This window comes from Mus caroli, unplaced genomic scaffold (assembly GCF_978045245.1).
Source record: "Mus caroli unplaced genomic scaffold, Mus_caroli_1 scaffold_2, whole genome shotgun sequence".
Lineage (NCBI taxonomy): Eukaryota > Metazoa > Chordata > Mammalia > Rodentia > Muridae > Mus > Mus caroli.
The window spans coordinates 152173914-152199399 of record NW_028227257.1 but is presented as its reverse complement, the minus strand read 5'-3'; the positions used below and the strand labels follow the sequence as shown (position 1 = coordinate 152199399).

The 25486-nt window shown below is 50.8% G+C and overlaps 1 protein-coding gene across 4 annotated transcripts in view; it reads left to right on the top strand.

Moving 5' to 3' along the window:
- Ak8 (adenylate kinase 8) overlaps nt 1-25486 on the top strand; it is a 115639-nt gene that overhangs the window by 42622 nt on the left and 47531 nt on the right. For all 4 annotated transcript variants that reach the window (XM_021155506.3, XM_085830912.1, XM_021155504.3 and 1 more), the window contains exons 10-11: nt 2630-2719; nt 18983-19124. In XM_021155506.3, coding sequence (XP_021011165.1) covers nt 2630-2719; nt 18983-19124 — 232 coding nt within the window. The remainder of the gene's footprint in view (nt 1-2629; nt 2720-18982; nt 19125-25486) is intronic.

Sequence of the window (25486 nt, the reverse complement as noted above, 5' to 3'; positions counted from 1 at the left end):
TTACCAGGCAGAGAGAAATATTGAAATCAGCTCTCGAGGTCTTTGCTGAGGTGGTCCCAGGCGGCCTTGGCTGCTGGCCTACGTTAGTCGGATCAAGGGCCGGGAAGAAGAGGGAAGCTACTGCAAGCCCACAGAGTGGTGCTGGGAGCATTGAAGGTGCTGCCCCTGTGTGCCACAGCCCAACCAACTTCTCAGAAAGCTGCTTTACCCCCCAATACATAAATGTTCACAGACAGTCCCGAAATAGTACACACATGCAAATATATCTAGAGCTAGATTATAAATCCTTTCGTCTCCTGCTTTTGTCTGTTAAAGATGTGGAGGGTGAGGTGGAGAGGCAACTGTGCCGTTACCCACACATCTCCAGGCTTCATTTCTTGGTGAGATCTGGGTTTCCACCTCCCATTTCCCCTCAGCCTGGAGAACTTCCTTTAACATCTCCTTAAGATCTGCCAGCAACAACTTCTCTCTCCTTTCATATGTCTGAAAATATCATTTTCCTGCCTTCATTTCTGAAGAATGCTCGTTACATATAGAAGTCTGTGTTGACAGACTCAGTTGTGGGCTTCCCCTCAGTACTTTGAAGGTGTCGCTCCACTGTCTCCTGGCCTTCGTGTTCTGATGGGAACTCAGATTATTTTTGTGTCCTGTCACCCTGCCTATAGAAGCATCTTTTCTCCCCCTCTGGCGGCTTTTAGTGTTTTCTCTTTCTTGTTGGCTTTTAACAGTCTGCATACAGTTGCATAGAGGAAGGCTTACTTTGTGTTTATTCTTCCTGGGACACACGGATTTTGGATATCGTATCTGTCACCAAAATCTGAAATTCTGCCACCACTGCTTCCTGGGTGTTTTGTGTCCCTCCCTCTCCTCCTCTCCTGTCTGCTGGGACTCTGACGACGAGTATGTTTGTCTGTCTAGCACTGGCCTGGGCTGCCCACTGTCCTGCTCTGCGCTCAGGGTTAGATTCATCTGCTCCACTTTTCTTGCCTTTACCCACTGGGTACAGCCACGTTTCTCATTTACTAGGTTGTATTGTCTAGTTCCACAGATTCTCGTGTCATCCCATTTTCCCGGTTTCCACCGCTCTGCTTGAGGTCCCCAGCTGTTTATTCATGTCAACTATTTTTTTCTTTTAAGGTTGAAAATGCACTTTTGTGTCACTGCCCTGAAGCCTTGGTGGGCTAATTCTGATGCTATGTTGTCCATTGGCCTGATCCTAGGGTCCATTTCCTTGCTTGCAAAGGTTTGCATGTTTCTGATTTTTCCAGTAACTTTCATTTTCATACTTGGCCCCTTTGGTGCTTGTGTCGAGAGTGGATTTTGTGCTTCTATATTGAGAATTTTAAGTTCAGGGCCAGTAGGATGGCTCAGTGGGTAGCCACTGGCTCACAGGCCTCATGGCCTGAATTTTAGCTCCAGATCCAACAAGATGGCAAGGAAAAATGGACTCCTGAGAGCTTTTCTTTAACTTCACACATGTGCTAAGATGAGACCCTGGCTCAAAGGAATAGGCAGAGCGTGATAAAGGAGGATGCCTGATGCTCTCTTCTGACCTTTGCACACACACACACACACACACACACACACACACTGGAGCTGAGGAGTTGGCTCAGTGCTTAAGAGAATTTACAGGACCTGAATTTGGTTCCCAGTGCCCGTGTCAGCTGGCTCACAACTACCTGTAACTCCAGTCCTAGGACATCTCAATTAGGCATCTTCTGCTCATATGTGCACAGATACACAGGTTTATGAATCATTAAAAAAACAACTCTGGCCAGGCAGTCGTGGCACACGCCTTTAATCCCAGGATTTGGGAGGCAGAGGCAGGCAGATTTCTGAGAATTCAAAGCCAGCCTGGTTTACAAAGGCAATTCCTGGACACCCAGGGCTACACAAAGAAACCCTGTCTTAAAACAAACAATTATGGCGTTGGCTAGGGATGAAGTCTTCTGGAGTTTGGGGTGTTTGTTTTTGCATTCAGAAGTCACTGACCAAACTCTCCCCCGTGCTGGCCATGGCTCGGAGCACGAGACAGAGGGGGACGAGGGAGAAAAGGCCCTGCTGCAGTGCGCAGGCAGCCAGGGCAGTGAGGAACGTGGCAGCCAGCAGGCAGCTCAGGCAGAGTTTTAGTTATGAGTTAATGTGCATAGGATATTCCTTGGTCCTTTCATGAACACCCCCGCCTGGCCCCAGGACCCTGATGAACAGAAGGGCTGGGTTATCACCATGCTTCCCAGCCTCCCTGCATCAACACACTGTGAATGTGTCCCCAACTGCATGCCACTCCTCCACTGCAACCCAGAGAGCACCGAGTCTGTGTAGCAGTTCCAGGTACAGCCAGGGCCCTGCAGGGGCCTCCCTGTCAGCGACAGGCTCGTTAGTGTCTTCCCGAGTGGTCCATTCTTAATGCTCTCTGGCAAATGCATTCCTTTTCATTCTCCTTCTCCCTCTCTCCTCATTTCCAGGTTCCTGTTTTTGATATTTACTTTCCCTTGGACACCCCACACCCTTTTATATATTTCTTCCAGCGACCTTTCCCACCCCAGCAGGCAGTGTGAGCCAGAGTGCCTTTTCTCTCATCCTTCCTTGTATTTAAAATTTAACAGCATCTCCCCTCTTCTCCCCTCAGTCAGCTGCGGGCAGCTGCTGAAGGAGGCTATGGCAGCCAAGTCAAGCTTCGGGGAGCTCATCCAGCCATTCTTTGAAAAGAGGATGACAGGTAGGTAGACCACTCTGCCCACTAACCGCCTCAGCCCAGTGGCTCCAGGGCAGGTGCTCTGGCCACCTGTGGGGCATAGGGAGGGGATGCAGATGCGCCATGGCTGTGGCTTGTTTTTTAGGGAAGACCGAGTGGCATCCACTCCTGGTCCCGTGCCAGGTGAGTCACTGACCGTTTAGACCATTCCATTTCTTCCTGGTTAGACGGTTTACAGGGCTTACAGAGTGGGGTACCCAGAGCAGCTGCTGGAAGCCAGAAGGTCCCTAATTTTACAAATTCCAGGGTGAGTTCCAAAGGAAAGCTTGATAGGGAAACGGTATCAAATAGTCTTTCCAGTTCCCTCGAGCTGCCAACACTCGGAAAGCATTCGTGAATCTGACTCTCCAGAAGAGCATCTCAGAAGAATTCTCAGGCCAGCTTCCCGAGGCAGTGCACTGGGCGTGGTGATGCACACCCGCAGTCTCAGCACTCGGGAGGTGATGATCACTCTCAGCTACATTATGAGTTTAAGATTAGCCTGAGCTGTGTGGGACCCTGCCTCAAAATAATAATGATAATGATGATCATGATGATGATGGCTGGTGAGATGGCTCAGCGGGTAAGAGCACTGACTGCTCTTCCCAAGGTCCTGAGTTCAAATCCCAGCAACCACATGGTGGCTCTCAACCATCCGTAATGAGATCTGATGCCCTCTTCTGGTGTGTCTGAAGACAGCTACAGTGTTCTTACATATAATAATAAATCTTTAAAATAATAATAATAATAATAATAGCAGCAGCAGTTGGAGCAAACACAGTGCTACCTGATGTGTGTCTGTGAGTTCCACTTCTGCCCCATGAGTGCCAAGTCTCACGCTGCAGATATGTGGACTGAATGAATGAACAGGATGCCAGGTCAAGTAGGTGGGTAGCCGTGGCTTTTGCCCTGTGCCATGCTGTTCATGACTGCGTGAAAAACCACCTCCCCACCCCCACCAGCAAGCACCTAGGAGATCAGACCCGAAGAGAATGAGCAAGCCAAGGTCACAGAGATAACAGCAGCTGTGGGTGGACAGCGACCCTTGACCCTTTGTGCAGCGTGCCCACATTGTGTCCCCCAAAATATGAAATTACAAAGAAGGCAAGCATTTGACTAGTCTGAGTTCACATCCCTTGTGTTATTCTACGAAGTGTTTTCTCATGTATACTAGCTTGACAGCATGCTAGATTATCCATTGATGGATTGAAGTCACACCCATGGACCCTGGGGTACTGAATACTGTGCTGGTGTGGATGGCTACCTCAGCGTGTGCCTGCTTCCTCCGTCTCTTAGCTGCCTCTGGTTGTCACCAGCATGTTTGTCTGTGGTTGGTGATGTAATGGACCTTGTAGTTCAAGATAACACAAGTTTATTTTATTATGGAGGTCAGAAATACTGAACTAAAGGGTTGTGTCCTGGCTCTGGCAAGAGTGTACACCCAGCTTCTAAAGGCTTCCTGTATTCCTCGGCTGCTAGGCCCTCCTCCCATTTAGAAGCAAAACAATGTAGCCCCCTCCCTTTCTGTGTAGACTGGACAGACTTGAACTCACACAGATCTGCCTGCCTCTGCCTACTGAATGCTGGCATGAAAGATGCGGCTTCCCAAGCCGCAGAATCCAAGCGAGGACAGGGAGTGGCGTATTTCCATCATCTAAAGCAGGCATAGGTGCAGCCTGGTGCAGGCGGGGGTTCCTAGGCTGCTTAACAGGTTGTTAGATGCATTGCCTAGAAAGAGGCAGGTGTGTGGTCCAAGCCAGGCAGAATCTGAGGTTGTTAAACCGTTCCTTGTGCTTGTTGCTTCAAAGGTGTAGCTGTCTACTGGGGGCTGGAGGAGTGTTATTAGGCCTACCAGAGAAATAAGCTTTGCTCCTCTGTTAGACCAACAAGTAACCTGTCTTTAGTTGTGACCACCTTTTGATTATAAGTGAGGTTGACAGGGTTGACTAAGATCATTGTTCCGTGTATTTCAGGCTTTGTGAACTGCTGTGGCTGTGTTTCTCTTTGCCCAGTCCTTTTTTTTTTTTTTTTTTTTTATTTATTTATACTTCAGATTTTATTCCCCCCTCCATTCTCTCCCCCATCCACCCTCTGACTATTCCACATCCCATACCTCCTTCCCATCCCCCTGTCTCCACGAGGGTGTCCCCACCCCACCCACAACCAGACCTCTAAACTCCCTGGGGCCTCCAGTCTCTTGAGGGTGAGGGCATCTTCTCACCAGGCAACCCAGACCTGGCATGGCAGTCCTTTGCTTGTATGTGTGTTAGGGGCCTCATGCCGGCTGGTGTGTGCTGCCTGGTTGGTGGTCCAGTGTTTGCGAGGTCTCGGGGCTCCAGGTTATCTTTACCCAATCTCTGGTTTATTGCAGTGCTGGGGATGGAATCCAGGGCCTAGCGCTAGGCCAGTGTGCTGCCCCACCCCTAGCCCCACCTCAGTGAAAGTCTGTTTAACCAAGTTGCCTTGACTGCTTTCGAATGCTCGTAAGTGCGGTTACCAATTCTCCCACAAGGTCCTCATGCCTACTGTGTACGTCAGGTCACAGGCTACTTTTGAAGACTTGGTATTGTTGCTGGGGTAGGTGGTGGCTTGTCCCAGCCCCTCTGTTCTCAGGTGTCCTGGGACAAGGTTCTCCTAAGATGCCACTTCTTGCATCTTTGTGGGGTCCTGAGACACACAGCCCTCTACTTTCCATCTTCTTCCCTTCTCATCGGGAGTGGGTACCAAGCTTTCAACTCAAACAGTCAGATGCTGTACCTGGGGGAGGGGGGGAGCAGTGTGGAGCTGCTTCCTCTCAGGAGATCTGGCCCATCTCAGCACACAGTGGCTCCTTCAGCCTCCACCCAGACAAGCCAAGGAGGCCCTTCCAAGGGGCCAGCTGGCGGGCATGGCTTTCATCCTGATCCTGGGGCTTGTGACTGTGAGACAGGTGTGTGTCTCTCTGGATGGCTCCCCTCTTGGTGTCTGTGCCATTTTAGCCCTTCATGGTTCTGTGTTTGTTTAGACTCCACCACTCTGCATTCACGCTTCCTATACAATAACCATCACATCACACCTTCCCAACAGAAGCAATAAATGCTGCCGTCTTGTCTCACCAAGCCCAATCTCACAGGTGTAGCGAGAAGTGCATTTACACAACGTCACCATTCAGGGCTTCATTAGTGGCTTCGGGGTAGCTGCCAAGCCAGTTGGAGCTCTGGGCGTGAAGAGGGGACACAAGCACTGCTCGAGCTGGAGAGGCCACTCCTCACAAGCTGGGGCAGGAAGGTGGGATGGAACAAGGGACTGCCTGACTATCCACAGCCACGCCTACTTCAAAGTCACTGCTATTTGACAGCCTGGAGGAGGCTGTCCAAGCACAGTGACATCTGTGATTAAAGAGGACCCGAGCCCACAGGTGTGCTAATGCTCAGGCTTGAGGAATGAATGTCGTGGCCTGGCAGTACCTAGGAGACAAGCCTGGCAGCACACCTGTGAGGGGTTGTCTCATTCATGGTAATTAATGCAGAATGGCTCACCTTACTGTGAACCTGAACATTCCCTAGCTGGGACCCCAGATTGTGTAAGCAGAAGAAGGGAGCTAAGTGGCAGTGTGCGTCCATTGCTTTCTGCTTCGTGAGTGTGGCTGTGATGTCACCAGCTGTCTTAGTCAGGTTACTATCATTATGATGAGACACCATGACCAAAGCAACTTGGAGAGGAAGGGTTTTATTTGACCTATGCTTCTATATCACTGTTTATCATTGAAGGGAGCCAAGACAGGAACTCAAATAGGGCAGGAACCTAGTGGCAGGAGCTGATGCAGAGGCCATAGAGGGTTCTGCTTACTGGCTGTTCCCCATGGCTTGATCAGCCTGTTTCTTACGAAAACCAGGACTACCTACCCATGGATGGCCCCACCCACCATGGTGGGGCCCTTTAACATTAACCACTAATTAAGAAAATGCTTGCTGCTAGATCTTTTGGAGACATTTTTTCAATTGATGTTCCCTCCTTTCAAATGACTCTAGCTTGTGTCAAGGTGACACAAAACTAGCCAGGGCAAGCTATTTCAATCTCCTGCCATGATAGGCTGTACCTTGACCTATGAGTCAGAATAAACCATTTCTTCTGTGAGGCAGATCCCATGAAAAGGCAGCTCTCAGAGCAGCAGGGGCCACAAAATAGAGATTTGAGGTCTGTCTGACGTCACAGTCCTCCAGGACTGGGGTAAAACACCCAAAATGTCCACATCGTGGTGGTAGACCTGTGAGATGGATTCTCAGAACTTGTCCAAAATAAGTCCTCTGCTGAGCAGAGGCAGAAGGCAAAAGGCCCCTCCCCCTCTGGAAAGAAGCTCTGTCATGTGTTTTTACAGTCTGAAGGTCCCTCTCAAATGCTAAAGGACAGGCACACTCTACCATACTTTAAATTCAGAAGAGGGAGATCACAGCTGCTCCTCCATCACTTACAGTATGTGTGTGTATGCATGCATGTGTGTTTACATGTGTAAGTATATGTATGTATGTATGTATGTATGTATCCATAGGGGAACACGTGTGCATGTGTGTACGCATGTGAATGTGGGTATGTATGTGTGTACTATATATGTGTGTATCTGTATGAGTGCATGTGTATGTATGTGTGTAAGTGTGTGTATGTATGTGTGTGTACTGAATATGTGTGTATGTATGTGTGCATGTGTGTGCATGTGTGTGTAAGTGTATGTATGTGTGTCTCTGTGTATGTATGTGTGTACTGTATCTGTGTGTATCTCTGTGTGTGTGTGTGTGTGCATGTGTGTCTGTATGTGTGCATGTGTGTGTACAGGAGTCTATCCAGGCATTTCAGATTCCTAGTCATATTCCAGTGCCTCAGCCCTGAGTGCCAACAGCAGTCCCGGGAATGTGGGAATACTAAATTATGAATTTTTCCAAAGATTATCAAGACCCACAAGATACAGAGAGTTGGATTATCCAGGCACAGAGGATTATAAAAACAGAGAGACTGTCAAGAACTGTGTCACGTGACTGTAATCACAGCACTGCGGCACAGTGGGGAGGGTCAAGAGTTCAAGGTCATTCTCAGCTCCGTAGCTTAAATTGGGGTTTTGGTTTTTTGGTTTTGGTTTGTTTGTTCTTGTTTTGTTGTTGTTGTTTGCTTTGGTTTGGTTTTGAGACAGGGTCTGTAGACCAGGCTGACATTGAACTCAGAAATCCTCCTGCCTCCTCCTCCCTAGTGCTAGAACTAAAGGTGTGTGCTACCGCAGGTGCCACTGCCGCCACCGTGGCCACCGGGCCCACTACCGCTAGTTTATAGCTTAAGTTTGAAGCCAGCCTGGAGCTACATGAGAATGTGTAGTCAAAAAAAAAAGTAAAAAGACAGATTGGTGACATTGTGGCCCAGAAGCTCCTGGGACCCCTGAGCTGATTGGCATCCGGGACCCATGAGATGCTGTAAGCACCCATAAGCACTCTTCTCGCTCCAGCTCCCGCTCCCGCTCCCAGCCTCCTAGTCACCTTTCCCGTCGTCGACAGGGCCTCCTTGCTGTGGCAGGCTCAGGCTCAGGCCCTCTCATCTCCCTGCTCACCATGCATACACCAGAGCCCCACAGCTCTGTGGTCCCTGCCGCCCTGCAGCCCTGTCACTGGCTTAGCAGGGTGGATCCAGATGTCATCTGCACCCCATGGAACCACTTCCTCCAGTCCCCCACTGGGCCGCACGCTGTTGTGTCCCAGCTGTGACCTCTGCGGACTTGGTGATATTCTCTCTCTGTCCTTGCTGCCAACACCTCTCGCCTCTCAAGTCAGCAGCAAATTAATAAATGTACCTGTTCATTCTCCCAACTCTCCACATTTTCTGGGCGAAGGACTCCAGGGCTGCATCTTGGCTTGTCGTCAATCTCTCGATCCCAGCTCTAGGTGACAGTGCCACAGAGGGCCAGCAAGCTGCTTATCCTGTGCCCTAGACTTTGAAACATATAGATCTGACCTCCCAAACTCATTCTGACTTGAGCTTCAGCACACACAACAAATTTATTCCCTAGGGTTCCACATGCGTCATTCTCCTCTGTTACAGCCTACAGGGCTCGGTCTGCCAGCCGGGGTCTAGCCAGCTTCAAGCACATTGCCTTTCCTGAGGGGCTCCAGGCACTTCCACCTGGGTACGAAATGAGCCAAAAAAAAAAAAAGGATCCCAGACGTTCAGAAAATCAAGTTCTCCGGCATTTCTGGATCATTTACAATCAGATCTCATCAGCACCGACCCCCTCCTCTGCCTCTGTGGAAGCCCACAGCACATCCAAGGCTCTTTCCTGAAAGCCAAGTGCAGAGCTAAGAGGTCTCAGTGCGAGCTCACACAGCAGCCATACCTCCAGGTGGCGTGGCTCCTTCCCCTGGCTCCGTTCCTACCCAAGGTCTCTGTTTCTCTGGACTTTCTGAATTCCAGGGATCCGGAACTTCCTCGGGAAAGCAGCCAGTGTGTCTTTGCCATCATCTGAGGGTCTGGTTCTCTAACCACAGGGCAGCCCCTCATCCGCTCATGAGGCTGTGCAGACTCACCTGGTTGGAGAGTATACCCTGCCTTTCTTGGGGGAGGGAGATGGGGCTCATTTCTAGACTGTGACATGCCACTGCGTCACCTCCGTTCAGGAGGGTGGTGTTGACCCCTGATCTAGTCATTAGTCTCAGTCTTGGATACTGTTTGGGTTTTCCATGGAGGAGATTAAAAACAGCCAAAGGGCAGGGTGTGGTGGCACACAGCGTCGATTTCACACTCTGAAAGCAGAGGCAGGTGAGCCTCTGAGAGTTCCAGGCCAGCCAGGAGTGAGACTCTTGTCTCATATGAAAATAAAACACCAACAAAAATCAGCCAGAGGCCTAGCTTGTCTTTGGATCTAGCCTTTGCCATAAATGCGTAGTGGATTTACCTTGAGCTGTCTGCTCACAGCAGGCGTGGTCCCTTCAGGACCCTGCAAGGCAGGATGTGTCTCTTCAGTGGGGCTCATTAGCCCTGGGTTCTAGCTTTCCCATCTCCTGGCTCTTCAGGAAGAGCGAGCTAGAGCTATACCCTCGCTGGCTCTCAGCAGGCTTGCCATGGCTTCTCCTGCAATCTTGCTGTTAATGCAGCCTTCTTGTAGGAAGGCCCACCTTCCTTGTCAAGTCCCAGGCCAGTGCCTGTTTCCAGGGGAAACTGCAGCGATTTAATTGGCATAATAAAAATGGCAGTCCTAGTGTGTTTTGTTAGGAAAAGATCATTACCTAGAGTTAGCGGCATTGTCTCCCACACAGCCTCTATTTCCTAAACATGTCTGCCTGGTAAGGTCCCTCGAGGTCTCATAGAATCCAAACAGAGGTGGGAGGTCTGACGGAGATCTGAGACCCTCACCTGAACAATCACCTAGCAAAACTAGCTAACAGAGCTTAAGCACACCATACCAGCCCATGCCAGCCCAAACAGGGATGGTTATAGCGATCCTGAGAGCATTCTGCAAGTCCCGGGTCCCAGGAGGCAACCTGTATCAGAGCCTAGTTGCAACGACTCATTTTGTTAAAACTGGGGAATTAATATTCTCACCGCTAAATGCACACGAAAGAGTCAACAATAGGCTGCTCTCTCCCCTTTTGTTTAAAACTTGCAAAGAGCTGCGGAGTTGAAAGACCGTGCAAAGCCCGCGTCTGAGGAGGTAAGAGGATGCCTAAGCCTTGTTTGGAGCTTGTGCTTGCTGCAAGCTGCTTCCCGCCGAGGGGAGACCCTGGGGGACCTCTGCCCGCTCCCAGCCGCCTTCCAGTGGGCTGTGTTTGTACTCGCTGAAGACAGCGCAGGCCTCTCTAAATAATTTACCAGATGATTAATAGACTCACAGGGGCATAATTAGTGGAGGAGAGACAGCGGGCACAGTAACCGGCACACGCTTGGGGGAACAGCCAGCCTTTATTTTTCTACAGAAATTTTCTAGGGTGCTGGGCGTTTGAAGCTAAGTTGGGAAGAGCTCAGCGCCTCTTCGCTTTTGAAGTGGAAATAGGACAGTTTGAATCCGTCGAGTTTAATTTTTCACAAGCTTTAGGGGCCCCGCAGAGTAACTTCCTTTTTATTATTGAAAAAAAACCCACATTTTTCTTTCATTTTTCTGTGAGTGCACACCCACCCACCCCTGTTCTCAGTCTCTCGAGCACGAGCACGCACACGCGCTCGCGCGCACACACACAGAGGCGCACCCATACACTGAGTCCTAAACACATTAATTTACTTTTCTATTCAGCATGGGCTGCCTCCCCTAGGTATGTCGACCAATGTCCCCCAGTCCTCCCCCTGCCCCCAGGCCCCCAGCCAGAGGCCTTCTGGAGGGTGGCCTGAAGGTGGATTAATGGATGCCCCCTGTAATGTATGCATTCTCCAGGATCCCTCACCTCTGCCTGACAATGCGTTTGAAGTAGCTCCCTTTTTCAAATCAAACTTTTGACTTTTCCGCTGGGACTGCTACAAAGACTTCCTTATGGAAACTAGGTAGCTCACTTCCTTTCAGCCCACTAGAACGTGGTGGCCAAGCTAGGCCAACAGGCCACTGGTATGAAAGTGCTGCTTGCATTTTGAGGGTCCAAGGGCCTGTTAGTGAGGATGGGTCTATAAAGGGGTCAGTACATGTGTGTGTCACCACCCCAAGCCCTGCCCTCAACAGGTTGTGCCTCTTGGAAGCCCAGTTGCTCATTTGTGGTTACTAGGCTTTCCTTGCAAAGTGCACACTGTCTTTCTACGTGATCAAAATGACATCCAGTGTCACCAATGTCACCTTGCCACCACGAGCCAAGACATTTTCTGTTATGTGAGTAGTCCAGTGGGGGAAACTGAGGTAGCTGGAGATTCCCCATTCCTGAGTGCGAGCAGGAACAAGATGCCAGACAGCTCGCTGCCCCCGCTGCTTGGCACCCATCCCAGATTTCCCACAGACTCCAAGCCTGCTTGCTGTGTATCAGGTATCCAGTGGATAACAAAACAAACCCAGACATTTCTAGGCAGTCTACGGAGACCCCAGACGTGCAAAGTGTCCGCGGCCTCTGCTCTGACCAGAGTTTCTGGAAGCGTTTCCTCTTTGGGGGAGGAGGGGCGAGGGGTGGGGAAGAGACCTCAGAGAGACATGAAACTGCGAGGCTCTCAGCTGTGAAATTGTCCTGGACAGGTTTTCCCTAGAAGCCCAGCCTGCCTCTCCCGGCAGGAAGCCCCGTTGTAGCATCTGGGTAGCCCCTGGCATGGCTGGTGCTGCAGTCAAGCCACTCTCAGACCTTCCCAAAGGCAGGGGTAGCTGGAAGCCCCTTTTCCTCTGGGAGTGTCCCCAGCTGATGGAAGCATCGTTGCATGGTTCTCCCCTGAAGCCTGAGCTGCTGAGGCCTCCTTACCTACAAACCCAGCTCAGGGGCACAGGGGGCAGCTAAGGAGCTCAGCACCAGCCAGCCCTGGGAGCCTGCAACTCCACGCTTGTCTGTATTGCTCTGAGTGCCATTGTGGCATCAAGGGGCAGTGGCTGACAGAAATCACTGAGTGCAGAGGGACCTGGCCAGGCTGGAGCTGAGGAGCATGGGGCCTGAGAACAGAGAGGTCATCGCAGGCACGCACAGGGATCCAGGGACTGGGACTGAGGAGGGAGGGCTTCATCCTTACCCTCGCCTGCCCTGACTTTGACCTTCAACTTCTGTCTCCTCCCAGCCTGTTGAGCAGGACACACCTAAGCATTTACCTGCCTGTGTCTGCTCGTGGGTGGGGCTGGGTAGGCAAGGCCTCCGTGTCCAGTACCAGCACCAGCATGCTCACGAGGACAGATCAGCTGATATCTGTGAACAAGAGAAGTGGACACAGATGATGCAGCCCCTATGCTGTGGACAGAACCTGACCCTCTGACCCACAATCCTCTGACCCCCTGACCCCCTGACCCTCTGACCCCCAGCACCCAGATGTTACCCTCTGCTGCCTCTTTCTAAATGAGAAAGAACAAAAAGGCGACTGCACAACAATGGGATGCAAAGCCCAGTGGTGCCCAGGCCCCACTCACTACCCTGCCGTGTAGTGACAGGGTCGTCGCTATTGTGGTGGGGATATGAATACAGATGCATTTGATGTGCCTGCACCTCTGGAGGTCAGAGGTCAGTGTTGAGTGTCTTCCTCAGTCACTGATCCTGAAACTTATCAGTTAGGCTAGACTGGCTGGCCAGTGAGCTTCAGAGATCCTTCCTGTCTGCCACTCACAGATGTGCTGGCCTCACAGATGTGCACCGCTACTCACACTTTTATGTGGATGCTGGGATGTGAACCTAGGTCCTCACGCTTGCACAGCAAGCACCTTACCCACCAAGCCATGTAGCCACCCCTTGTGGATGCATTTTGGATATCTTGTTCTTTTCCTGTGACAGCCACCTGTTTTGGATGCCTGGTCTCTATAGTAACCAGGAGCAGCCTGATACCCTCGTGGTCTGTTACCGTGTGGTAAGCTGGCCCACAATGGCCCAAGATGGAGGCTAGTTTATCACTGTCTTGATTTAGCATGAGGCTGTGGAAAAGGGCCCCCATGGAGGGCTGGCCTCCACACTGTCCTGCCTTGGGGTTAGCTGACATGTCAGTTCCTGAAGACTGCTGGCTGGTCCTCAGAGTCTTGCTCTTCACCCCCTGGGCCTCTTCCGTATGTCTTTGCTGGGGCTAGCATGCCCAACCCAGGTCCCTCAGCAGTATGCTCTGTGCCTTGGGTGTGATAAGCGTGGGACACGTGGGACTAGCCAGGCATCTCTCCCTCTAGTCTCTTGTGGCTGGCTCTGTTTCTCACACATGTACTAACTTCAGGCTCCTCCAGCCTTCCTATGCCGTAATTAGCTTCCCCTAGCACAGTGTGGACACACACACACACTGGTCGACCTGGTCTCACTTTCTCAGATCCTCTCAGGGCCCATTAAAAATGTAAAGTGGGGGCTGGAGAGATGGCTCAGCGGTTAAGAGCACTGACTGCTCTTCCAGAGGTCCTGAGTTCAAATCCCAGCAACCACATGGTGGCTCCTAACCATCTGTAGTGGGATTTGAAGCCCTCCTCTGGTGTGTCTGAAGGCAGTAATAATGTACTCATATACATAAATAAATAAATCTTAAAAAGGGAGACAGAGAAGGAAAGGGAGAGGGGGGAGGTAAAGTGGGGTCAGACTAGCCGCCAAGTCGGAGTGCACCGTGTGGCCAACTGAGCATGTTCCCAAGTCTTATGTCGGGCTGCATGAAATTATAGAAGACAGAGACAAACTGAGACGTCCCCCAGCTCTGGGTGTATCAGCACCAGAACCATGCGGTGTCATGTAAGAAGGCATCACAGAGCAGGGACTGATAAAAAGTCGTGGCAGGATGTAAGGAGTGAGACTCAGAGTAGACTCCAGAATCCACAGAGATCAAGGCTGACGTACCGTGCTGGATAGGAAAGCATTGGCGTTCCCTGGAGCTGCTGCCTTCCAAGCAGGTTGGTTCATTGTTAGGGAACATAGATGTGGGAACAGAGGCCTCTGGCAGAAGAAATTGTGCCATTTGCTGGAAAACAGATTTGCTGGAGAGTCTTGTGGTAAATAAGTCAGACCCAGAAAGATAAATATGGAATCCTCCTCTCTCATATGTGGACTGCAGATTCATTTTTGAAAGTAGAATCAGTCAGACTGTTTGGGAAGGGGGGCAGCAGAAGATACACAGATGGGTGTGGCTAGACCACTATGCACTGATGAAGAAGGCATAATAAAACCCATAATTTTGTAAAATTGGTTTGCACTATTCAAAAAGAAAAAGGCTGTAGAATCTAAACTTGCACCTGGTGTCCGAGACCTGGCAAGTCGGGCTGGTCTAGGATATGTAGCCAGGGAGACCTAAAGACTTTTTTCCGTGTGCAACTGCGGGGTGCAGCAGGTGGAGCAACCCAGGTATCTCCTAACCTCCCTTGCAGTTTTGGAAACCCTGTAGCTGTAGGCTCTCACCCAGGTGCAGTAACCAAAATTCGCCAGTAGGTGGCAGTGCATAATAAACAAACAGCGCCTTTACCAGAAACACCAGGCGCCGGGTCCGGGTATTTCTGACTCACCACAGATCACCTTCGGGCTCACATGCCAGTCTTGATTCTGGTGACATTATAGAGAGGATTTTCAGGTCATCAGTGCCAGAGGCAGCACCATAAGAAAAGTGACTCCTGGAAATGGCTGCTTTTCTTTTGTTTACTTGAACAAGATTTAGAGATTCCCAAGACCCAAGCAAAGCCTGGGAAGGCATCTAGCACTTTCCCTCTCTGGAGCATTCTGGTATATGGAATGGAAGTCAAACTAAAACCAGCCCTATCCTCTCCATGGTCCTTGTTGCTGCTGTGTTGTCGTTAGCTCTCCCTATCGACTACCTGGAGGTCTCTTGGTGACTGTGAGGGGACAGAGTGGAGACCCAGGGAGCAGAGTACAGGAGGAGGGAGCCCTATTTTGGATGGCTTCCTTGAACCTAGACAATGGCATCTACAGTTCCAAGAAGAGCTGAGGGAGGAAAGAGATTACAGGAGTAGCTTGAAGAAAAGATGAGGGGTGTGTGGAGGGCCAGGAGTGGGTGCAGGGGACGGGTGTGTGGAGGGCCGGGAGTACCTGGGTACAGGTGGAGTGAGGGTTGTAAGGAAGGTGTGATTAGGCATTTGAAGCAAGTCTATGAAGCTGTTTCTGAGGCCCAGGGGAGTTAAGAGACTCACAGAATGCTGAGACCTTGGCTTCCTGGTAGAATGGACTGCAGGGGGCACTGTGGTCTGCTAACACCCTGGACGTTGATGCTTGCAGGAAGCGGGATGTAAGTAGAGAATTTAACCTCAAGCCCCTAACTCAAGACCAGAGGCTGCCCAGAGCCCCTGGGTTTTGGTAGGTGCCCTTCTGGGCCTGAAGGCACCTCAGCAACCCCATGTCAAGCACATCCACACCCAGGATCAGCGAACTGAGATTTTAATGGCCTAGAAAAGAAAAGAAAAACAAAAAGCCAACCAACAAACCCCAGCTAGCTAACACCGCCTGGTGTGATGTCCTGGACTAATAGACCACTCACGTCTTGCACTCTGCTAACCTCCGTTGACAGGACGTTCTGGGGAACTAGCCCTTGGCAGTGGCTGGCATGAAGGATAATATGTTAACTGTCAAGCTTGGAAATCAAGCCTGAGGCATCTAACTTAATGGTGAACGACTTTAGACTGAGAGAAATCTCTGGGAGAAGAGGATGAAGGATAAATGTGCCTGGTATCAAGGGGATTTTAAACTTGCAGCCGAGCAGCTCAGTGCAATCTGGTCTGGAGAGCCTGTGGTTGCTTAGCTCGCCATGCGTTGGAACGTGTGGGCTGCAGGTGACGAGACAGGTGTGAAGCTGAGGCACACAGAGGTACCTACAAGCCTTCTACAGATTCTTGGGCCATATTGGGGTTTTCAGGGTTCTCCCCTCCACACCCAGGCCCTACCCATCTGCTGGCTGTATGGGGGCAGGGCAGTGGCCCAGAGGCAGTGTCCTGAAGGGTCTGCCTCTTGTCCTCTGCCAGCAGTCTTCCTGGCTCCCTTCATCTCAGTCCACCCGAGACAGCACAGCCCGTGCCCCAGAGGAGACCCCGAGTTCACTACACTAAGACTCCCATGGGAGAGGATGGCCGCACGCCTCGGCTCTGTAGTGCCTCAGAAACTCTAAATTTTTCAATGCTCCGTGTTGTACAGGGATGCTAGACCTGGCCAGAATAATCCAAGATGGGCAGGTCTGGGTAAACCCCCATCACGCCAGCCTCCTGGCAGAACTTCCCAAGCTGGTTAAACAAGAAGTCAGGAATCACCCGGGTGTGGGGCTGCTCCTCATGTGGGGGCCACCTGAGGGACCTAAGGACAGCCTTCTGGGAGAATCTGTCCCATGGAACAAGTTCACAGTGGCCAGTGGAACCTCCTGCCAATAGAAGCTTCCTCTTTTTAGAGAGATAGCACATGGGACTAGGGACATGCGTAGTGTGTGCCTACATGAAGCATACATGAGGACGTGGAGCCAATCCCTGGCACAACGTAAACCAGCTATGATGATGGACTCTGGTATTCCTGGCACTTAGAGGGCAGAGGCAGGAAGGCGAGAAGGAAGCTCATCGATGTTTGTTGGTTACATAGTGAGATCCTGACTCAGGAAGCAGGGGGGCAGGAAGTCTTTGGGGACAGTCGCCAGTGTGCTGAGATCATGGGAATAGTACAAGCAGTGAAGAAAAAACTCCTGTCAAAGTAGAAGACCAAGACCCACATTCGTGGTGACATCCATGCACTCACACAAGTGTGCATACCGTGACAACACCCCCCCCCCCCGTGGTTGCGCTGTGACCAGCTACTTCAAGTTCCTGCCTTGACTCCCCTGGTATAATGGTTTGCGACCTGGAATTATGAACTAAAAACACAAACCAAACCAAACAGAAAGCCAAACCTTTAAGTGGATTCCTATCGAGCCTTGAGAGAAACCACTGCAGGGCAAGCTGCCACCCTATTAAAGCTCGGAATGGATAGCCAGGGGCTTTTGTTTGAGACAGAGTCTCCCTGCATAGGATGGTCTTGAACCCACAGAGATCCATCTGCCTCTGCCTCCCAAGTGCGGGGAATAAAGGCGTGTGCCACTGTGCTGGCTGGAAAGCCCCTAATCGAGGGAGATGCACGGCCCTTGGAGTGCAGTTGGTGGGTTGAGGCAGGGAAGCACCCAGTAAATGGTCATGGCAGTGAAGGCCTCTGGTTCACTGTCAGCCTGTGGGGCCTTGCGAGGCTTCAGAGTGTGCTCTAGGGCCATTTGCTGGACAGGGATGCTCGGTGAGAGGGGACCCTTGCAGAAGCTTCTGGAGAAACAGCCGAGCATCCCCCCGCTCGGGGCCCACATCCATGGCAAACAGCAGTAATATTTACCGAGTATTTCTGGGGAAATGAGTGCAAAGCGCAGGCGATGCCGTGCAAATTGCCAGGACGCAGAACATTAGCAACATGGAACATTTAATGAGTCTAGGAAGAGAGGTATGAGTTTCAGGAAAATGTCACTTGCAGCAATGTAAACAGGCTTCTCATTTCTCCCTGTGCTGGGGACTTGTTTCAGTCTCCAGGTTTAAGTGGAGCAGTGATTCTGGTGAGAGATCAGGTTCACACAGAGAATGGGAAGCTCTTCGTGAGCCCAGAGGGGTTGCTGGTGAACTCTAATCCACTGAGGCCAGTGGAACAGAACCTTGATACTATTGGGTGGAAATTAAAACACAGGGCCAGGAGTGCTCCCATGAGAAGCATTTGCTGTGGCCCCAATCCTGTGGCCCCTTGCTCCAAATTTATATGCTGACTAAGATGGTGGTGGGAGGAGATAAGACCTCAAGGGCTGATTACATCATGAGGATGTAGCTAAAAGTGGGTGCCACGTCAAGGAAGCTTGACAAGTTGACTTCAACCCTAGGACCCACACAAAGGTACAAGGAGAGACATGACTCCATATAATTCTTTTCTGACCTCCATGTGCATCCCTTGATAAAGAGACTCAGGGCTGGAAAGATGTCAGTGGCTGAAGACGTCGGCTGCTCTTGCACAGGATCCAGCTTTGGTTCCCAGCTTCCACACTTGACTCACAACCATCTGTAACTCAGGACACCCTCTTCTGACCTCTGAGGGAACCAGACATGCATGTGGTGCACCAAAGACAATGCAGACAAAACACCCATACACACAATGAATTATAGATAAATAGTAAATAAGAGATCCCTAGTAACACTCTACCCAGGAGGCCACGCCCACCACACTTGGGTCTATCTGTCTTTCCATCAGGATCTCTGAGAAGCCCAAAGGCATACTCTCAGTGGTCTTTCTTCTGAACATCTCTGTTTGTCTTGATCCTCAGACTTAAGCCTGTGCTAAAATACTCTATCAACATCCCACAGAGTGTCCATTATTCAAGAACCAGCAGGGAGCCTCTCAGCTAGAAAGTGCCCTCTTGAGACAGCAGTTTGCCCTAAGCTTTGCCTCTTAGCTTCCAGATCTAAGAGCCAAACTCTCCTCCCCGCTGTGTTTCTCAGTTCATGGGATCTTGCTTTAGCTGCCGTAACAGACCAAGATGGAGGATGGTGTCTTAAGGTCTGAAAGGTGAACTCTTGTTGTTGGACCACAGAGGTTCCAGGTGGTTCCAAGGGGGTTCTCCCTAAAGCGACCCTTGCAGTAGCCCAGTGTGTGGCCCAGGAAGGTCAGAACGCTACAGGATGCTCTTATCTGTCTTCCTCTGCAGTTCCAGACAATATCATCACCAAGGTTCTGGCTGATCGAATGGAGCAACAAGATTGCATCCAGAAAGGGTGGGTGCTGCACGGCTTCCCAAGAGACCTGGACCAGGCCCGGATGCTGAACTCCATGGGCTACAATCCCAACAGGTGAGCTGCCTCCCGCAGAGCCCCAGCCCTATCACATGGAGGCTCAGGTGACGGGTGCCATTGTTTCTGGTGCACTGTAGCAGACTGTGTCACCGCATCTCCTGCGTCCAACTCCCTTTGCCCTGTGAACACTGATAGGCTAAGGTTCAAATCCGGCTTGGCTTTCCTCCTTGCTTGCAGGTGTGGGTTTGAATCTTATTTAATGTGTGCTCTGGCTCCATTCATCCGAGTGCATGACCTGAACATTGTTGAGTGTCGATAAAGAATCAGTAAAATCTAACAAAACTTGGCTTAAAGCTCAAAATGAAAAAAACCTATACATAGGTAATTTCGGTTTGCTACTGATAAAGTTATTTCTCCACCGGTGAAATGAGCCAATTCAAAGCAGATTTTAAACAGCAACCATGTGACTTGCCTCCATCTCAGCTGATGACCTCATCAAGATGGAAGCAACCACATGTCTGGCAGCCATTTTTACTGAGGTTAAAGGTGCATGCCATGTGACTTTACCATCTAAAGATGACCATGGGGGGCATAAAACAACAATTATAAAACTAGCCGGTCCCTCAGGTTATCATTGCATCTCTTTTTAGACTAAGGAAGCAACAACTAGTCTCCAGGATATTTTGGATTGGTATGGATTTTTATATGATGATAAAAATTTAACCTTGTAAAGGTCTACTCAGATTAGCAAAAGCTGATTTAGAGATTTATACCAGGCAGCATTTAGAGAAGGGGAGGGGAAGGGGAAAGGGAAAATGAAGGGGAGAGGGGACAGAGGGGAACCAGGTTCAGCATCCAGAAGGCCCAAAAGCCCAGGTAACAAAAGTTGTTGAGTTGTACATGGAAGGGCAGCCCAGACCCTGTGCTGGAGAAGTTTATGGTAAACGGTCGGAGTATGCCAGCCATACCCTGTAACAGGCAGGGATTGAGGGATGCTGGGAGAACCTGGCAGCCAAGCTCACCTTGATATGTTAAATAGGCACCTCAGCCATTTGTCCTGGGTTTGAGATGTAGCAGTGCTTGACGGTCTTAGATCTACCTCTATGCTTTCTGATTGCCACGTCTGTTTCCCAACACTACCACGCCATTGAGCCTCATGTGTGTGCATGCGTGCATGCGTGTGTTGCTGGTTCTCTTTCCACTTTTATGGGTTCTGGGGCGCATAGTCAAGTTGCCAGGGTTTCGTTTGTGACATATTTCAATACTATGTAGCACGTGGTCCTCTCTTACTGCTCTGTATTGAACCAGGGGGCATGGATTTGTTTTACGTGGCAGAGGGATGGCCCCCTCTGCCATGGGAATTGCCTTGGCTGATCAGCGCTCTGCAGGACCCTGGCCTGCTGGAAACAGGGCCTACGCTCTCCTAGGATGCATGCTCTGAATTCTGAGCCCTTTTCTAGAAGAGATGCTTGCTATCTGTTCTGTGCTGTGGAGCTATCAGGATGAGCTGTTTTCATGCATTTTAACCTTTCCACCCTTTGTTTTGTTTTGTTTTAAGAGAACAGAGAGGACATTGTTTCTGGCTTTTTAATTTGTTCTCTAGCTTCCTTCTAGAACTTTCTATATAAGTGTTTGCCCCTGTGGCTCTCGAGGTTCCCGGGTGGAGGTGATGGATCTTTGCCTCTCTTCCTTGCCAGTCTTAGTGTTGTCCCCCGTGGGGCAAGTGGAACCGTGCCACGGGTCAGAAGAACCGGTATGGTGGAATAGATTTTAAAAACCTTGGTAAATCTCATAATTGAGAACAGTAGGCATTTAAATCAGCTCCCACCAGGTTTCTGTTATGGCGCACGTGACCATGACACCCCACTAAGAGGACCTTGACAACTAGTCACATAGCATAGAGCCCAGAGTTCTCCATGCTAAGGAGATATCTAGATGGCCTGCCCGAGGTTTTAGCCAATGAGCTTCCCTTTGCAGGGCATCCCTTCCTGCAAAAGGTATACACAACCTCTAGTCCACCCTGAGTGAGTCGTATGCATTGTCATCTGCCATGAATAAACAGCAGGGACTGCCTCCTTCATCAAGGACTGCCGCACGGGAGGCCCCCACCATACAGAGCCACACTCGAGACTCCCATGAAAGGCCTCTCTGTGCTCCTGGCACTCTGCCTAAGCTAAGCCAGACTCTTGTCTCCTGCCGGGGAGCTCATCGAAGGCCTGTGGGCCCCACACTCCCAACTCCTCATGGTTCCCAGTGACATGTGTCTGGGTGCACAGGAGGATCGGAGTCCCCTTTCCTCAACTCTTTGTGGTTCCCCGTGGCATCTGGGTGCCAGAGAAACACAGGCCGGGACCCCTATCTTTGGCTGTGTTTTGCCTCCTCTGAGCAGTGTGTAGGAGTCCCATGGGCCCATCACCAGGTAGAGGAAGTAACGTGGTGAGGCAAAGTGCGGGATCACGGTCCGTCCCCTTAACCTTTTCATTAATCAGCATGCAAACTATTACATTTTATTATGATATTTGCAACAAAACTATTTTTTGGTTGACTTTCCGGCCTCTCCTCTCCCACCCTCTGCCTCATTTGTCGTTCCCTCCACAGCCCCCTTCTCACTGTCCTGTCATGTATGGTCCCACATCCATGTATGCATGCGCGTGAGCATGGACTCTGAATCTGGGTGAGAACGTGGATTTATCCCTCTGAGTCTGTGTCACTGACTTCACGAGAGCGTTCATCCATTTCCTGAGAACTTCATTATCTCATTTCCTTTTGCACATTTAGCTGGTGGACATCTAGCTGGTCTCATGTCATGCTCACACATTCTGTGGTCGGATACACAGTGCTGTGGGTATACACCTAGCAGTGGTGTATTTGGGTCATATGGGAGATACATCTGTGATTTTTTGAGAAACCTCTGTACTGCTTTCCATAATGGCTTCACCACATTACAGCCCCTCCAGCAGTAAATAAGGGCTCCTTTCTCCCTACATGGAATTAAAAACTTCTACACAGGCTGGGCATGGTGGTATACATCTTTATTCCCTGCACACAGGAGGCAGAAACAGTTGTATATGTGTGAGTTGGAAGCTAGCCTGGTCTACATAGTGAGTTCCTGGCCCAGACCAACTAAGGCAACATAGTGAGACCATGTCTCCACACCCCCCACCACCACCAAAAGTTTCCTTACAACAAAGCTAACAACAGACAATGACAGAATAGAAAAAAAAATGCTAGCTATACTTTAGACAAGACTTACACACACACACACAGCCCAGATGAGTCCAAAATTATCGGATAAGCCCTCAAAGCCATATGAACAGAAGTTACAGAGAGGCAGGACAAAGGAGGACCAGGCACATCACTGCTGGCTGGAAGACAGGGGATCCCTGACAATTCTGAAAGGATATTAATTCTACAGCCACCAGTGAGCACCAGGGCAGAGCCAGCACCCCAGACCTGCACAGATCCTGACCTGCAGAGGCTACCTCAGTGTTTCCAAGCACTCAAGGTTGCTAGGGTAACAACAGGAACTGACACAGCTCTGGGCACATGTGGGAAGTCAGTGATGCGGCTTCTGTCCTTCAGCCATGTAGATCCCAAGGACCCGACTTGGCCCATCAGGCCGGTGCCTTTATCTGAGCCATCTCACTAGCCCTTTAACATGTCACGATGTCGGGTGATTAAGTATACGGTCTAGGCAGGAAGTGTTCAGGTCTGTACCCTCACCTCGTTCTTACTGATGTTCGTACTTGGCACTGGTCTCATCCCTTTAAGGACCAAGTGACTGTCAACTGCTACTTAATATCGCATTTTTTTCCCTGTTGATTTGCTTTTAGGGTTGGGGTCAATCCCCCCTCCATCTCTAAGCCACCTCCTCACCCCTGTTGTTTAAGTCACTCTCTCCTGGTTGTCTCCAGGGTTGCAGCTGTACACTGCCAGAGCTGGCAGCAGAGCCTTTCTGCTGGCTTTTACGGTTTTGTGTGGTTTTGCCTGTGTGCTCTGGTGCTGTGTGTATTATTTATTGTGTGAGGCACTTCTCATTGTTTGGTCAGGACATGGCTGCTGAGCACCGTGGTCCTGGCCGGGACTTGAGGGGGGTGGGAGCATGTGTTGGGAGTGTCTTTTCTGCCTGTGGCCTGGGGACCGAGTATAATCTTCAGAGGCACGACCCAAGGGACCCTTTTCCTGACTAGGCCCCATCTTCTAGAGTTTGCAGAACTTCCCAAAACAGCGCCACCTGTTGGGGGAATCGAGGGACCAACACAGGATCCTGCAGACAACTCCAGTTCAAACCACGACAGAGCACACTGGCGTTTGGAAATAAGGACTGCACTAGTGCACTTCCAGGCTTCCGTTTGTGTGATGCAGGGCCTCATGGGTCCTGGTCTGCCCTTGACCTCCCTGTGTGGCTGGGGGTGACCTGGAATTCCTGATCCTCCTGGCTCTACCTCAGAAGAGCTGGGATTGCATATGTACAGCCTGAATGTATAAAAAGCCCTGGTTTGTGTGGTGCTGGGATTGAACCGGGGCTTCATACAATGCTAGGCAAGCAACCTAGCAACTGAACCCCAGCCGCAGCCTGCCAGTCTCAATAGCTGTGTGGAACCAGCGTGCTGTGCTCTGGTCAAAGTACTGTAAACAGTTAGCCGGGGAAGGGAGCTGACTTAACTGGAGGACTTAGCTCTTTGCTTGTTCGTTTGTCTGTTCGTTCACTCTTTCTCTCCTTACTTTTTGTTTCCCCCGAGTGAGTTAATTATTATACCCAGAGCTTTAGGGCAGGAGCCCCGGCAGGCGAGGCTCGACCCCTGTCCTCTGCTCTCCTCACTGTGATAAACTCAGGACCGACAGGTCTGAGGGAGGAGAGTGCTTTGTTTTCTTCTATGTCCTGGTCATGGTTGATCATTCGTGATGGAGGGAGTAGAGGCAGGAACTTAAGCAGGATGGGGGCTGCTTACTGGCTTACTCAGCCTGCTTTCTTATAGAACCCAGGACGACCTGCTCAGGGGATGCGCCACCCACAGTGGGCTGAGCCCTCCCGCATCGCTCAACAAGCAAGAGAACATCACATAGACACAGCCACTGACAAATCTGTGGGAAACGTTTCCTCAGTTGAGATTCCCTTCTCCCAAGTGACTGTAGCTTGTGTCACGTTGACAAACAGTCCAGCTTTCCTCCCGGTATCCAGTAAGACACAAGGATAATGGTGGGAGACAGAGAAAGGAGGTGAAATAACAGTAGAGGGGGGAGGTCCAGCCACCTCACGTTCTTCTCAGGATGCTGATAGGAGCTTTGGGTTGAACAGAGGAGGAAGAGGGGCACAAGAGTTAAGCAGCCTTGGGGGACATGTGCTTCTGCCTGTCACTGTCAGCTCAGGTCCCACAGTGGTTCCTAGGGATGACCCACCCCTGGGTGCAGCCGCTTGCAGACAGTTGTTCTCTTCGTGGGGCCTGGTCAGCCCCATGAAGCTTTGCTGTTCCTGGAGTCTAAGGGTAACTGGAGCTTTGGGGCAGTGACTCTAGCAAAGGAGACAGACACAGAGCAAGGGCCAGTCTGTGGCTTGGCTCTGTGTAAGCGTTAGTCACAAGGAGTGTTGAGCTACCATGCCTGTTTCATCTTCAAGGCACAAGAGGCCGAGACACTAGTAACTAAAGCAGTTTGTTGTCAGCTTTTACAGTGTTCTGTCCCAGGTCCTGCAGTCATCTACAGGTCTCCAGCCACGGCCTCCCTATTTATTAATTCTGATCCATCTTTGGTTTCAATGGATTATACAGAGTAATTTTCAGTAGGGCATGTGAACACCAAGTTTTGCATCCTTAAGCATGTCTCTTTGTGTCCTTCCCGTCAGCATCGTCAGGCAGAGTTCAGGGTCCCACACACACCCTGCACGTTCAGCAGCATCCTGAATCATTTCTGCCTGTGACGTCATGTGGGGTCAAGGCCCTGAGGATGTTAGGGTACCATTCCTTCTTCCCACTCCCCACCCTCCCTCTCATCTTCCACCTTCCTTGTCCCTCTTCCTCTCTCCTTTTCCACCTTCTCTCTCTCTCCCCCTCCCTTTTGCTCCTTCCTTGCTCCCTCAGCAGCCTTCCCCTCAGTCCAGAGGTGCTAGGAATGCATCCCACGCTGGTGTGAGTGGATTCTCCCTGGTTGTGACACCTGCCCACCTGCCTGCCCACCCACCTGCCTGCCTGCCCGACAGGTGCTTGGCTTCGCCTCTTCCTGCCTCTGTCCCTTTCTTCTCTTGGCTTCACCTCTTCCTGCCCCTGTCTCTTTCTTCTCTTGGCTTCACCTCTTCCTGCCCCTGGCCCTTTCTTCTCTTGGCTTCACCTCTTCCTGGCCCTGGCCCTTTCTTCTCTTGGCTTCACCTCTTCCTGGCCCTGGCCCTTTCTTCTCTTGGCTTCACCTCTTCCTGGCCCTGGCCC